The 16118-nt window shown below is 54.3% G+C and overlaps 1 protein-coding gene across 2 annotated transcripts in view; it reads right to left on the bottom strand.

The window, feature by feature from the left end:
* Positions 1-13744, bottom strand: part of ARID1A (AT-rich interaction domain 1A) — a 53171-nt gene extending 39427 nt beyond the window's left edge. Inside the window, exon 1 of one of the 2 annotated variants that reach the window (XM_063177650.1) lies at positions 12641-13744. In XM_063177650.1, the coding sequence (XP_063033720.1) occupies positions 12641-13729 (1089 nt within the window). In that variant the 5' untranslated portion in view covers positions 13730-13744. The remainder of the gene's footprint in view (positions 1-12640) is intronic. The other variant, XM_063177651.1, reaches the window with a different exon arrangement.
* Between the last annotated feature and the right edge of the window lie 2374 nt (positions 13745-16118).

Here is a 16118-nt window from a genome sequence, read left to right as displayed (position 1 = left end):
GAAAATTTCAGGCATTTCCCAGGCAGCTGGGTCAGATGATGCAGCTTGTTATTCAGACTGTGTGATCCCCATACAATTTATAGTTTCACCTTACATTTAAAATACAATTTCCTTCTATCCAGAGAACTAAGTAACAAGCTATCTATCCCTCACTGTCAGGCTTCAATTCACTTTACAAGCACATTATTCAAGCAACTCGCCCCAGGATTCCCCAAGTGCCACTGCTGACTCCACCCAAAAATCCAAGCAACACCGAGATGTAAAGAAAACTGCGCCTGAGCTCCATGGGAGATGATCCAAAGGAACATGTGATCCTTGTAATGAGGTGCTGCTCCTTTTAAGATGGAAAGAAACTTCCTTCCTGAATATTAAATCAGGCTTTAAGTTCAGCCAGCCTCCTGCTTCTGCTCTAATGAACTGGAGGCAAGTCAACAAAAGGGCTCTCGAAGGTCTCCTCGCAGCTCCAGCCCGGCTGCAAGGAGCTCCTGCTGTACCCCAGCAGTGGGACCGGGCCAAGAGCAAGCCAGAAAAAAGGCAGCAGGAGGAAGGGCTAGGCTGGAGGAGCAGAATTACACTCAGTGTCACCACTGCCTCAGCGATCTCACTCCAAGGAGCACGAGAGCAGCTGTTCCCCATCACCAGCCGGGGAGTCCCAAAATATTCGCTCTGAACAGCGCTGGAAACCTGAAAGGGCTCCAGATGCCCCGTAAATGCATTCAGACACTGCAACCTGTGGCAGACTTCAGTCACCCAGCTAATTCCCTGTAACCCCTGCTTCCTTTAAAACAAGTCCTGCTGATCTCACGGGCAGATGTCTTTTGCTACTGAGCACGAGGGATGTTTCCCAAAACTGGAGGTCTGAAGGAAGAGCCAACGCAAGGGCTCACTGCAGTTTGCTTTCTAGAATAAAGGCAGTTTTATCAGTTCATTAAAAGCCTTTTCTGCACAGAAATCTGAGGGTGCTGGTGCATGCTCTGGAGTTGATAAGACACCTCCAGCACAGCCTCCTGGGTTCCTTTCTAAGAACACTTTCCTGATAAATCTTCATCTGCAAAATGCAGCAGCACAGGTTTCTACCCACTTGTGTGTCTGAAAGCTCCATCTGTATTTGAATATCTCATCACTTTGCAAATTCATCTCATTTTACACCAGAATAAACACTGGCTGAACAGACTGAACTGGACAGGCAGACTCCCATGACCCCTTCCCACGCCGGGATGGGCATTCCTGGGGAGCCTCAGGGACCAGCTCAGGGCTCTGAACAACCCCGGGTCCCCACAGCCCCACCTCTCCTGCCACACACAGCACCTCGAGGGAGGAGGACGCAGCCACCCTGATCCCTGCAGAGCTGCAGCTCCTGGAGGTGCCTCATCCCAGAGCTCCATCTTACCCACAGCTTCCACAGGAGCTGCGTGTCGGGGCCTGCAGCTGCTCCAAGCCACGGCTCAGCCTCTGCCCTGCTCCTGCAGAGTGCCTGAACTCATTCAAAAGTGCATTGTGGAAGATAGAAACCATCCAAGAAGTCTGAGGCTGGGCATGAATCTGTGGAAGACAGGCAATCCCAGACTGTGCCAACACAACCCATCCCCTGTGCTCCACCACACGCTCACTGCTCACAGCTCCACAGTGGAGACCACCCTGGCCCTGGGATGGGGTGACACAGGCTTGGCTGCTCTCACAGCCCTAGCCCAGCCAGATAAGCGTCACTGATCACCCCAAGAGTCCCTCAAACACCCCTGGGGTACAGGAGCTGTCACCACACACTGCGCCACCAGCCCCGCTGCTCCCTCCTTAGGAAGTAACTCAGTAAATCCCAAACCCCCTCCCATCACTCCCGACCCCGCTGCGTTCTGTGTCCAACCCGAAACAAGGTAGCAAAGCTTTGTTTTGCTAATAGGAAACAGAAAAGTTACATTATTTCCCTTGTCATTACAGCAGCTGACAAATCCGGGTGCTATTTTTGTGGATTTTATTGAGCCTCCTCTTATTTTAGCCTTAAAATTCAACCTTCAAGCCTCCACTTCAGTTCCACGGAACCAAAAATATTTAAAATTGCAGTAATGACAAGTTACCATCTGCATTTACTGAGGATGGGCTCTGTAACTTTACAGCAAAGCCACAACCAATCTCCAGTATTTACACCCAAACGAGCTATTTGCATCCAGCTAAGCCGGGCTGCTGGGGAAGAGGAGGCTGGGGGAGATGGAAAGTCTACGTGGGCAAGAAACTTGGAGCTGCAGCCAAGGCAGCTCCAGACAGCAGGGAAGACACTCCTGGAGCCTTCACCAAGCCAAGGCTGCTGTGATTCAGGTTCACTACAGACACATCCTGAGTGCCACAACGTCCTTGTTACTTAAATTTTTTTTATTTTTTTTAAAGCCCACCAGGCCTTGCTTACAGTAATTTTTGAAGCCTGGTTCTGTTGCCCCACACTCGCTTCTGTCCCTGGGCTTTTATTGCATCTCCATCCAGAAAAATCCAGCTTTCTTTCCAGGCAGAATGAACAACGTGGGGAGTTGCTTAGTGAGTTAAGAGTGTGTGCTGGCAGCTGGGGAGAGGATACAAGAATTCCCAAGCGTGCCAATGCCATGGGGGCAGGAGGAACAGCCAACGCTGCAAAGTCTCCACTGGTTCCAGGAACAGGTATAACGAGAAACTGTAAGGCAACTCGTATGAGGAAAGGAAAGGAAGATGAGCCATGACTGTACCTTGACAGCAGTGACACCTCTCAACAGTTTATTGCCATTTACAGAGTGATCAGACACAAAGCTCTCCTCAATTCCTGCTCCTCATTCTGTGGGAGCAGCATCAGCACACTCAGAGTCCTCACTAGAGCCAGGAAATCCCTGCTCTGGGGCTCAGCAACACTACTCCAGGGTTCTCAACACCGCTCCAGGGTTCTCAGCACTGCTCCAGGGTCCCCAGCACTGCTCCAGGGTCCCCAGCACTGCTCCAGGGTCCCCAGCACTGCTCCAGGGTCCCCAGCACCCCAGCTGAGTGATTCACCTGAGCAGGGGCTGCAGATTGAGCACCTCGCTCCAAGCAGAGGGCAGGGAAGGGTTAAGGGCCACAACACAGCTGAAAACCAAGGCTCTCTGGGATGTTTCATACAACGCTAATCACTTCATCTGATTTTAATTCCTGACACCAAATCAGCATATAGCTTTTCAAAGGGAATCTTGTCCCAGATTGCAAGGTAATCAATCACAATTAACGTGGAAAGCAGCTTTTGCAACACCACCATGGCCATGAACCGAGCAGGAAGCACAGGGAAGGGGCTCAGAAACACCCCTCAAGTCCAGGCAGACAGGATGATTTGGGGTAGGGTTGGTCTGTCAGTGTCTCTGCACAGCAGCCAGTGCATGACCTGAGTCAGGGTGGGTTTGATGCCAACACTCTCATTCCCCCCAAAGTCCCTTCCCAAGCAGTGTGCCCTGTCCCAGGGAGCCACATTCTGCCCACAGGCTGCTGGAAACCACATTTCCATCAAGGTGATTTTTCCTTAAACCAGAGAAAATTCTCAGGAGGATGGTGCCAGACTCTGCTCAGTGGTGACAGTAACAGGACAAAGAGCCATGGCCATAAAATAGAACACAAGTTCCACCTCAACGTGAGGAAGAACTTCTCTCCATGAGGTGGAAAGGGGGGCAGAGCCCTGGAAGAGCTGCCCAGGCAGGGCTGAACTCTCCCTCTGTGGGGACACCCCAAACCCACCTGGACGTGTCCCTGTGCCACCTGCTCCAGGTGACCCTGCCTGGGCAGGGCTTGGCTGGGACAGTTCCAGAGCTCCTCCCAAGCTGTGATCCTGTGAAAACTGCTCTAGGTGTAACCCCATGCCCAGAGAGAAATTCTGACCCAGCAGGGAGGGCATTAACCTGGATTCTGAGCCATGGTTTAGAGCACCCCTCTGCCACCTGCAGGGTGCAGAGCCAGGGAAAGGCTTCCAAAACATGGAAACTCCTCCTTCAAGCCTCATGGTCTGCCACCATAACCTGAAAATCTCTGACATACTTTGATACTTAAATGTCTCCTCTCAAAACACTGTTCAATTTATCCACACATTTTTTTAAAAAATTAATGTTCAACTTGACTGTATGCAGCAACTGCCCCAGGACCTTCCCAGGGGATCCAAAGCACTGCAATCATCACAAGTGCCCCACAGAACAGTAAGTAAATGAGTTTGGGGTTTTTTTCTAATAAAAAATACTCCCTCACCCATGCAGCCCGAGGGACAGGGCTGCAGGACTCCCCAGAACAGAGACACACGTGCAGCCACAGCACATAAAGGCAGTTTCTGCAACACGTGATCACACTCAGTAAACTGGCCTTGAATGGGAAGTCTTTTCCTTGATCAGCCATGCAAACCCCAAAGTCAAAGATAATTTAAAGAGAAAAAAAAAAAATCAAGTTTTAACTAATAGCAGCACTTCCACTGTTTCACTGGATCTCCTGCACAGAGGGAAGAACTCTTGCTGAAAGCCTTTCACATGGAGCAGGGCTGAGGGGAGATCACCTCTAGCCTGGCACTGGTTTAATTATTTACAGAGTTAATGAGTACCAGACTCTCCTCCTAAACTCGCACAGGGTGCATAGTCCTACAGTCATTTGGACTTTAAATCCACCCTTGGATATGAAGTACAGAACTGCAAACAGGCCTCCAGGAAGGATCCCACAGAGAGCAGTGAGCCCAGGACCCTGGCAGAGTTCAGGTGCCAAAGCAGGACAGTCCAAGCCCTCCAGGAGAATTCCCACAGTAACCTGGAGGCAAAGGGAGGCATTCTGCAACACAAGCAGAGAGTTTCTCTCAAGGAAACAGGCACAAAGCCACGGGTTTGAGAGCAGGTTACTGTGTGTGCACTTTTGCCTCTGCTCTCCACACCTGGAGAGACAGGACAAGAGACACTCAATTAACGTGATTTGAGCTGGAGTGTTCTCCCTAATGTCCAATGAGCAGCACAGCGCTGAGACACGGGGGCAGCCCTGCTGTCTGTGCTCAGGGGTGGCTGGTCCTGCTCTGGAGGAGGAGGATCAATTCACCAATTCACCTCCAGGCCTCTAAAACATCATCACCAGAGAGACAACACAGGCGAGGAACCCACAGCGAGACCGGCCAGGCAGCAGAGCCCACACCGTGTGTTCTCCTCACCGGTGATCCCATTCAGGGCTGAAACCCAAAGCAGCACGGCCATCTCCAGGGCAGCTCAGCTCCCTCCAGCCCCGTGCGCCCTGTCCCGGCAGGGTGAGCCCTGGTCATGCTGAGCTCCTGCCCCAGCAGAGCCATTCCCAGAGCCCGGAGTGCAGCTGGAGCTGGGCTGGGCCCAGGGTTTCAAACATTCCTGCTCACAGGCAGGGCGCCAGCACCTGCTGACATCAGGAGGGAAATGGTAATTTTCAGGGTTTCTCTTAGTCAAACCTGAATGAAATTTCACAAGTGAGTGGAGGGGAGGAAAGTACTCCTTTAACCCATTCATCCTCCCCGGGTGGGAAAGTCCAGAGCCCTCCCAGCCTCAAGAATTTCTCTCTGAGAAAAGTTTCACAGAATCTGTAAGGGTGGAAAGTCACAAGTGGCAGAAAGTCAGGGCCACCTTTGGCCTCAGCCTCCTCCCAGCCACGCCCAAGATGTGTCCATCACATCCCACCAAAACAAAGCCACCTCTGGTCCCCTCTGGCTCCCCACGCGGCCAAGCACCCACAAATCCAGGACAAGGAGCAGCCTCTGCTCCACCAGGGTTCCCAAAAACCACTGCCCACATCTAACCCAGAGCTTCTTGGACCAATTTAGGCCTAATGTTAATTATCCAGGAGAGAGAGAAAGTTACTCAAGTTTAAAAAAAATAGAGAAAAAGAAAGTTAATAGCAATTGAATTTGTCCTTGAAAGAGTTTCAATTACCAGAGCTGGCTTAAGGAAATAATGACATGCTGGTTATCACATGAAATGCCAATAACTGTAATGGAGCAGCAGGTTTTTTGGAGTTATTTACACAAACTGATTTTTCACGGGAATTTCATAGGAATTAAGACATGAATACTACCTCCACTTTCTCACAAAGATATTTCTTTACCCTATTAACAGAATTAACCAGTCCCCCTGTTTGAGCCTATACACCTTTGTCTCTTTTTTCTCCCAGAAAAAAATATAAAGAACATTATTAGAAATTAGACTCCAGCTACATTTTCTTCTTAACACCTAAAGCAAAAAGCAATACTTGCTGAGGAACTCTGAGGCAGCTTTTATTAAGTTTACCTGTCATCATGCAGCATCCTTTCCGTTTCACTACAGAGAACTCGTGCCCACGTTGTGTAAATACTCACTGAGCTGTCACTTCACACTCAGAGACACTCCACAAAGACACTGTGGCAAACCTGGAGATGCTCTCCTCGATGTGGTGCAAGAGCCCTCAGGAATGCTCCAGCTGCAGGACCGAGCTGCTGGCTCACAGCACCGGGGTTCAGGGGCAGGAAGGGCCAGGGGTGGGAGCCCCTCGCTCAGCATGCGCTAACACACGATTAATCCAGGTCTGACTGGGACAGGGAATGGTCAAACACGAACAGGAGCTGAGTCCTGGCAGCAGCAGCTCCTCCTGTGCAGCCCTGGGCTCTGCTTCGAGCACAGAGCTCCATCCCAGGGGTCTCAACGTGCTCAGCTAACCCAGGGACGGACGCTGGGGTCACACTCACAGCACAGGATGCGACAGAGGAGTCACATTCCCCTCGCACCCTTCCCAGCCCTGCAGCTCAGCCCTTCCCAAAGCTCCCACAGCGGCGGCTCAGCTGCTCAGGAACAGCCACTGAGGGAACTGAGAGCCCACGTTCCAGCCCTGCTTCACAGGCAGAGACAAAAGGCTGCCTGAAACCCTGACATCCTGCAGAACCAAAGAACCACAGAAACCCTGACATCCTGCGCAACTTCAGAATCCTGAAGAACCCTACAGAAACCCAGCTCCTGCACAACTTCAGAACCAAAGAACCCTAAAGAAACCCAGCTCCTGCAGAACTTCAGAATCCTAAAGAAACCCAGCTCCTGCAGAACTTCAGACCCAAAGCACCAAAAGCAGCACCTCCAGAAGCAGAGAGGATGCTGAATTTGGCCCTGGAGTTTTCCTGGACATGACTGATGGTGGGCACAGCGTGGTCCCCCTGAGCCCCCAGAAGGACCCGTGCTCTATCTCCAGGTGAGGAACTCCCCAGCTTTCCCAGGGAAGCCAGGAGGGCAGCAGAGCTCCTCTGGTGGGCAGGAGGGACCGGACACAGCCCCAGCAGCTCTGTTCCAACGTGCCAAAAACCAGCTTTATTCCTCCCATCCCTCTTGTCATTCACTTCCAGCTGGAGATTTATGGCTCTGCCTAACACACATCCAGTCCAGTTTTCCCACTGCCCGTGCATAAATTAAAGACTGAACTCTTTGCAGCCAGCACACAACAGAAAAAAACTTTTGTAGGACTTCTTAAAAACACTTTTTTTTCCAGCAGGAAGGTATCCTTCCTTTCTCTCCCACCAGAACAAAAGGGGAAATGTTGTTTTCCACCCTCGCTGATGGTTTAAGGACCACATCAGAGGGGAAAAAGCAAATGGCTAAATATTGACAAGCTTATCTTTTCCATCTCCCCAACCAGGTTTGCTGCCTTCAGTTTCTGTTTTGCTGCTGCTGCTCCTTGAGAGTTTCCAGCATTCCTAGCAGGAATTGGGCAATGGCATTGCTGATCAGCTTCTCCCCAGAGCAATCCATCACTCAGGACTTGCAATTCAAAGAAGAAATCAGGCTCACTAGCCAGAGAATTTTAAATACACAGAGTAGGAACTGGAAAGGGCATTTTCTCCTCTAATATTTTAATTACCCAGAGCACAGATGCAGAGGGTAAAAGCTGGATTTCCAATTGGTGGCGTTCCTTTGAAAAGAGTAAGGGAGAGAAGTGGTGGAAAAGTCGTGCATGAGGTAACAGATAAAACCAACAGCTGCACTATTAAGCCTAATTTTAGACATTATTTTCTCTCTGAAGGAAAGCTGCTGGGATTTTTAGCACAGCCCTCATGGAACGTGTGATACGTCTGTAACACAGGAACCACTGACCAGAGTTCTCAAATGAGACAACAGAAAAATCCCAAAGCATTATGAATACACCAAGCTTATGAGAACAGTCAGGCACAGCTTTGTAACAGAACATTTGACTGTCCTGCCTCCCCCAGCCCAGTTTCCAATATTATTTAAGACCAGGGAAGAAGTTCTGCCTGCTTGTTGAGGGAAAACAGGAAGTTTTCCTGATTCCAGAAATAGGAAACAGAAGTTGTAGCAGGTAAAAGGAATAAAACTGGGCACTTCCAGGAAACCACTAAGCATTCTAGCCCCCCAAAAAAGGCCTGAAAGTCAAACATAAAACCTTCCAGAAAACAAAGTTCTGTCTTGCAAACAACAACATCCTCACAAGAGAGAACCGTAGGGGAAACCTCCCCTAGCCCAGATAATAAATAAGGATTCACAGGGCAGCTCAATTAAACTCCATAAAAAGCAGTAGGCAAGCCTTGCTAACACCATTTCACCACAACACTCAAGTGGTTTGTCCTGGGTTTCCCAGTAAACTGGTGGTGATAAGGGCAGGGAAAAATAAAAGCTGCAGCTGAGAGTGAGGATTGAGTTTTACTGTCCTGTATCCCACACACATCGTGCCTGGAAACACTGGACACCTCCAAGCTGGGCATCAGGGAGATGGTGCTGCAGAAAATGAGAGATTTTAAGAGAATCAGACAACACCTGGTTGACTTCAGGCTGTTTAAAAAAGATAAAGCAGTAAAACCTCCAGTGTCCACACCAGGATTAACAAGATTTTATTTAAAAAAAAAAATCAAAGCAGCAGAATTTTCCTGCTTTTCCTAAAACATCCAAGCCCTAAAATCGCTCATTCAGAGAAAGGAGATGCAGCACTCTCCTTTTTGTTGGAAAGCTCCAGTGCACAACACACAACTCCAGGGCTCCTGACATTACAATGCAAAGCAAGAAAAAACCACGAGCCAAGAGGAGCCAGGTCCCAATTTCCCATTCCAAGACATCGCAGCTCACTGGCAGCACAGTGCCTTTTGGTGCCAATTTAGTTTAAAACCATATTTCCAACAACGTTTTTCATGCCTCACTCGCTACTAAAGTCAGAATCAAAGTCAACAAAAAATAGCTATTGTATGGCAACAGGCCCAAAAGCTTTTTTTTTAATTAACATAAGATTCTTAAACTGCTTTCACTGAACTTATAACAGAGGCCTTGAGATGCCGGGGCACCTATGGGGAGGTTATCCAAGATGTCAATGTTTAATGTGATCCAAAGAGTTCTCCCATTACAGGAGACACTTCGTTGTAGCCAAAGCCTGAGAAATGCCCATCTATTAAAGGCAGGGAAGACCTTTCTCTCAAGCAGTTTCCTTTAAATCCCACGACCCTGGGAAAACTGGCGCATTACTAAGAGCTGCTACATGCTCTGAGGGGAAGCAGTGCAAACAAATCCATGGGAGAACTGGAAAAACTGAAAACCAGGACCCATGGCCTGGCTTCTAACAAGTCATTGCCACAGCAAACCCCGGATTTCTCATCCCACACAGCACAGATCAGCCATCCCGATCTGCTGATCCTGCTCTGTGCTGCCCAGCTGGAAAGATCATCTGGAAAAAACACCAAAAGTCCCCAAAACACGGAGCATCCTTGTGTTCACTGGCTGTGGGTGAAGCACCCATCAAGGTTACACACAGGAGCCACCCCTGTGCAACCACACACTCCTCTCGCTCACTGCAGGCAGCATTCCACCCAAACAACTTTCACAGAAAATCACCGGGCCTTTCCTGATGAGCAAAGTGACAAAATCCTCTCGATAGCATCACTCAGAATTCCTGAAGAGTCCCTGAGGAGGGATTAAAGGCACCACCCTGCTCCTCACCCCAAGGTGCCCCAGCATTGCCAGGCGTGCTCTTCCCACATCCTCCTCCCCAGCCTGCCCGAGATGCTCCTGGCAGGTTTCTGGCAGCCGAGCTGCCCTCTGCCCTGCTCTGCCTTCCCAGAGCTTCTCAGAGTTGGGAGGGAAGCACCTGCTCTGCTCATTGCTGTGCAAGACAAAGAAAGACACAAAGCTCTAAATTCTCCTAATCCAGGGAATTTAGGAGTACACAGCACAGGAGGCTGTAATTCAGGCCTGGAGTATTATTATTATTAATCAACCTTTTGTGGGCAGCACAGATGACACGTGGAAGCTTTTTTCATTAGATACCTCTGCTCTTTTCTTTTTCCAGCAGAAAAAGAGGAATTGTCAGTTTAAGTCCGACACTCCTGGGCACAAAAAGGACTGGGGGGGAAAGTAATTTGGTTTTTGAGGTGAGGGAGTTGCTGGTTAACCTTCTACATCCACTATTAGTCCTTCCTCAAGCCCAACTAATTCTAAAAACAACTATTCATTAATAATTCCAGTTTATGGGACTACTTACTCAGGTATTCCTAATTCACTGTGTCAGCAGCTCATGGAATTAAGCAAAATTCATTTGCCAAGACAAAAAAAGCTTCTTTTACAAATTTGCACCAGAACACTGACAGAAGCGAACTGCAGGAAAACACCTGAGAAGTTCGACCTGGCTCTGTATTTTAGTGTACATTTTATCTAAATTGAGATTTTCCAGGATTTACAAAGTAAGCACTTTGTGCATCCATGGAACACATGGCCACATTCCCGAGCAGCTGAAACCTTCCCTGAGGATGCTCCAGCACTCAGTGCCAGCCACCACTGGATGTTTGACAGCCCCAGCAGAGCAGATCTGCTCTCTGGGACAGCAGAACCTGAAAGAAAAGCCACTCCAACCACTCAAGGGGCTGCAGCAGAGGGTGCTTTTGGTAATCAAGGGACAAACAACTGAGCAGGCTTCAGATCAGTGCAGGAGAATTCCTGGGCAAGAAGGGAAGCTCTGGAGGCTGCAGGTCACCCTACGTGGTACCAAATCTCTCCAACCTCGGCCTAAAGCTGGAGCAAAGCACACAGAATGAAAAGGGAAGTTTAGCCCTGCACAGGCCTTGGAGATGCGAGTCTGAGCACAGAAAGGAACCTGCTTTGAGTCGAGGCTGTCAGATAAAGATACCAGCACCTCTTTTCCCCGTATCTAAAATGTCTGATGCTGTGCTGCCTTCTCCTCTGCACGTTTCCTGGCCATTCCTATTCCAGCAAAGAGGGAATTCTGCACATCCAACAATAAAGGTAATCCTCAGGCTTGCTTTTGCTAGTTCCACTCCTCAGAAGAGTTGTGACACTGCTGAGCCTGACCACAACCAGCACCTGAAGCCTCTAGGAAGTGCCTGTATTTATGGGGGGGGAAGGAGACAGATCAGTTCTCATTCAAAATAAGTCAATGTGCCCTAAGACACAGAGCTAGAGACTCCTGCCCTGTATCACAGTTCTGTTGAATGTAAATTGATAATTCTTGGTAACCGACCAATTTCAGCATTTTGGCCACAAGTTTGGATCTGATTGTTTGGTTGTTCGAGGATTTTTTCTCCTTCTTTAGGCAGTAACACACCCCAGAACCCCCCACATGCTCCCATCTAATAAAGAACCCAAACAGCCCCAGTTCTGAAAAGGGCCAAAACCAGGCAGGAACAAACGCATCCTCAGATCCATCAAAGAAATCATTTATACCAAGGGGAAAGTCACATAACCAAAATAAACAGCAAGCCCATTGTGCGGAGCAGCCCTGCCACCGTTCCGACAACACAGACTCTATTCCAGGCTGAATCCAACATCACAAGGAAAATAAAGCCAAGGTACAAACAACGTGCCCCGGCCCCCCGCTCCGTGCGGGGCTCAAGGTCACGCCGGGGGATGCGGAGAGGGGCGCGGGGCTGCCCCGTCCCGGGGCTGGCGGAGGAGGCGAGTGTGGAAGTTTATGAGCTCATCAGGATGGTTGTACCATTACATCAGAGGCAATTATAAATGGCCAAGAGCAGGGGATGGGGAGCCAATCAGATCACAGATGGGATGTCAACCTAAGACCAACTGTCTCCTGGCTTTGACAGAAGGATTTTACCTCCATAATTCAAATCCCAAACCCAAGCGATCCGCACTCGCTGCTCCCGTCGCCCAGCTCCCCGGCAGCGCTCCCGCCCCGGCCCGCGGCCCCTCCGCCCGCCCCGCGGCCCCCGCGGCCCCGCCGGCCCCTCGCGGCCCTGCCCGCCCCGCCGGACCCCGCCGCGGGCCGCGGGACCCCCCCGGGCCGGCGCCGGGGGTCGCGGGGCCGCGGGAAGGCGGCGGCGCTGCCGGGGCCACGCGATGTCCCGGGCGCGCCCTTCGCCGCCCCGGCCCCCCGCGCCCGGCCCCGCCGGGCCCTCGCCGCCCGCCCCGACCCGCGGGCCCCCGGCAGAGCCCCCCGGGGCGGCGGGGAGCCCGGCGGCGGCGGCCCGGGAGCCCCGCACAAAGGCCGGGGAGGAGGAGGAAGGGAAGGCGGCGAGGCAGCCATTTTAGAGCGAGCGAGCAGCACAGACAATGGCAGCGCCCGGCAGCGCCGGCCCGGCGGGGGGAACCCGCGGGAGAGCCGCCGCCGCCACCCCGAGCCCCCCGAGCCCCGCGCCCCCCGCCCGGCCCCGTGCCCGGAGCCCCCCCCGGCCCGTCCCGCGCGGCCCGGCCGGTACCTGCTGGCTCCTGCCGAGGCTCTGTCCCCCGCCGCCGCTGCTCCCGGGGCTCATGGGCGCGTGGTGGCTCCTCGGCGGGGCCCCGCCGGCCGCTGCCCAGCCCTGGCCGCTGCCCCCGCCGTACTGCGAGACCATGTCGGCGGCGCCCTTGGCGGCGGCCGCCCCGTCCTGCGGCCCGGTGCTATAGTCGCCCCCGGGGTACCCCTGGTAGGCGCGGGCGGAGCTGGGGGAGGTGAGGAGCTGGTTGAGGGTGGGGGTGGCCGTGGGCTGCGGGGTGGTGCCCCCTCCTCCCGCGCCGCCGGCGGCCGAGGGACCCATGACCCCGAAGCGCTGCTGCTGCTGCTGGAAGGCGGCGGCGGCGGCGGCCGCGGGGGACTTGGCGGCCGGCGGCGCGGAGCCCCGGGGGGAGCTCAGGGCGTAGGCCTGGGGGGGAGGCGGGTAGGAGCCGGCGCTGCGCCCGGCCGCGTAGTAGGAGTTGTACTGATGGTTGGGGAAACCGTGCTCGGCCCCGGCGCCGTGCGAGTTCTGCGGAGGGGGCGGCCCCGCGGGGGCTCCCGCCGGCCCCGGGTAGTTCTGCTCCAGGCCCCCGCTCTGCAGCGCTGCCATGCCAGGGCTTTGTTGTCCGCCATGTTGGTGGAAGGCAGCGGCGGCGCCCCGGCCGTAGGGCTGCCCGAAGCCGTAGGCTGGCGGGGGCAAGGCGGCCGGGTGGGAAGGGGGCGGCTGCTGCTGCGGCGGCGGCTGCGGCGCCCCCACCCCGTCGCTGCCGCCGCCGCCGCCGCCACCGGGCGGCTCCGGGAGGTTATTGTTCAGGGTGGCGGCGGCGGCGGGCCTGGGGCCCGGGTTCCCGTTCGAGCTCTTCAGGTCGGACTCGGCCCCTGCGCCCCCTCCGTTGCTCTCGGCCCCGTCCTGCAGCTCCTTCCCCGACGGGCCCTCGCTCTCCGCCTGCTTCTCGCCGCGCTCCGCCGCCGCCGCCTCACCCCCCGCCTCCTCCGGGGGACAATCCCGCTGCTGCGCCTCCGCTTTCTTCAGCTCGGATGGAGCCGGGGCGCCCAGGCTGCTGGCGGCGGCGGGGGCGACCTGAGCAGCCATGATCCCCCCCCTCCCCGCCCGGCCACCCCCCCGGACCGGTCCCCCCGAGCTGCTCCCTGCCTGGCCGGCCGGCGTGAGGCCTCGCTGCTCTGCTCTCCCCGCTCAGGCGGCGGCGGGCGGCTCTTCAGGGCAGCGGGGGCTCATTCCCCCCCGGCCTGCTCGGCGAGGCGGGGAGGGCTCCGCTGGGCTGGGCTTCCCGGGGCCTGGCCCCGCTGTACCTCCTCGGTTGCAGCCGGCGGAGAAAGGGGAGGAGGAGGGAGTGGGGGGGAAGGAGGAGGAAAGGGGGGGTGGGGGGGGACCCGGGACGGGGCTCCCGGTGCGGGAGAGGCGGGAGGGAGGGAGGGGGGACACGGCGGGCGGGCGGGCGCCGTCCCCGGAGCGGGGCCGAGCGGCGGCGGGGCCGGGCTGGGCGAGCTCCGACTCTGCTCGGCCGAGCGGGCTCAGTCCGACACGAGGCTCAGCGCTGCCATTTTACCCAGCGCCGCGGCCGCCTGCCAAACCCGGAGCGGAGCGCAGCCCGGCCCGGAGCGGAGCCTCCCCCCCGTCACAAAGGAGGAGCGGGCCGGCCCCGGCCGCCGCCGGCGCGGAGCTGCCGCCCGCAAAACCCGCGGCGGATCGGCGGAGCCGGGGGCCGGGGGGCAGCGCTCCCCCGCCGGGCCGGAGCCGCCCGCGGCGATCCCCGGGGGCAGCGGGCGATGTCCCGCGACCCGAGCGCTCCGGGGGCGTGCTGGCCGCTGGGCGGCCGCCGGCCCCGGGGTTTCTGCCCGTGGGTTACCGAAGCGCCTCTTCTTTGTCCCTAGAAATTCCATTTAGAATTAAGCCCTCTGCGAACTGTTAGCGGTTGTCATTTCCTCTCCGCTTGGCCGTGTCCCTCTGGAAAAGGCGTTGGCGGCGCGCCAGGGCTGTGACTGCACGCGCGGACAATCCAAGAAAGTCCGGCTCCCCGCTCCTGCCAAGGCGAGGGCGGTGGGCACGGAACCAGGAATTCCCAGATCCAAAACCACCTGAGCACATCTAGACACAACACGTTGGGCAGCGGGACAGGATGCGCTGGCAGCCAGAGCCCAGCCGGGCTGGAGCTCCCCGGCTGTCAAGAGGTGAACTGGGAACTGGGCCATGCTCTTCTGCAACCCTTTCAGACCCAGATTCCCACCTCCTCCTCCTCCATCCCGAGCCCATGGCAGAGCGGGAAGAGGGAGGAGAGCAATGTACCTGGAGCTCTGCCCTGGACATAGCCTGGCCTGTGCCTGCCCGTTTAACCTCAGGTGGTGCAGGGCACGGGAAGGACACAAAGATGAGTTATTTGGGATATAACCACCAAGTTCTTAGAAATCAGGACATGGATGTCCAATAAAAATGGCAGGCATGGTGTGGGTTAGGCCTGGGTCCCATGGACCAGTGTTCCTCTGGAATATGGAAATACTTAGAAAAGTGAAGTTGAAGTAAATACAACTTTAAGAGGAGAGAAAACATCAGAAAACAGTAGGTGGGGAGCCAAAAGAGGCTCTGAGGTCTGAGGCTGCCATTTTAGAACATCAGCACAGAACAGATAATGTGGCAGAAGTGACCCCTGTGCAGGGCTTGGCCCCAGCCCAGCACCCAGCGGGACACACACAGGGAATCCCTCTGGGAGGGAGCAAACGCCAGTCCAGCGCAGGAGGAGAAGCCTTGGGCAGCAGGACTGGGTCCCTGCCAGCACCGTGTGCCTGCCGGGGATCCGGTGAATGTGTCAGTGTCTGCTGACAGCAGCTCAGCCCTCACACCCGTTATAAAACTTATAATATGAAATATTTATCATCTAGAGTGCAGGTGGAGGAACAAAGGGGTTATTCCAAAGCTGGAAAGTGGGAGGGGAGGTGGGATATGGTGATAAATAGCAAAACTCTAAGTGTTTTCCAGAGCAAGGAACTGCCCCTCAGGTTCCAAACAAAGCACCTTTGCCATTTCTCAGCCTGCACAGTTGACTCTGCAATATGGAGCAGATTCCATCCAGCAAATTGGCTGGTCAGCCTTTCTCCTCAGCTGTCAATAAACTATTAGGAAAAAATAAGTAATAAACGATGATATTGGTATTGTGATAGGACTCAAGGCCTTCTCAAGGGTTGGAGCCCCAGCACAATGCTGAAATCTCACATGAGAGGCCCTGTGGCTACAGTGAGATGTGTGTGGACCACAGAGAAGGAAAAACACCAAGATATTCTTCTTCAGAAGAGTTTGGAAACTATGGAATGTACTAGAACGAAAATTGATCTACATCCTCTTATCAGAGGAGTTATTTGATTAAATCCTGGGTACTGGAAAGACAAAGGAAAAGAGGGGGAAAACTCCTCCAATATCAGGCTGGACTCTCAGAAGTGAAGCCCAGTGTTCTGTTAATGTCCATGGTGCC

The sequence above is a fragment of the Melospiza melodia genome, chromosome 27 (genome assembly GCF_035770615.1).
Source record: "Melospiza melodia melodia isolate bMelMel2 chromosome 27, bMelMel2.pri, whole genome shotgun sequence".
NCBI classification, from domain to species: domain Eukaryota; kingdom Metazoa; phylum Chordata; class Aves; order Passeriformes; family Passerellidae; genus Melospiza; species Melospiza melodia.
Note: the sequence above shows the minus strand (reverse complement) of the source record. Positions and strands in the feature narration are given on the sequence as shown.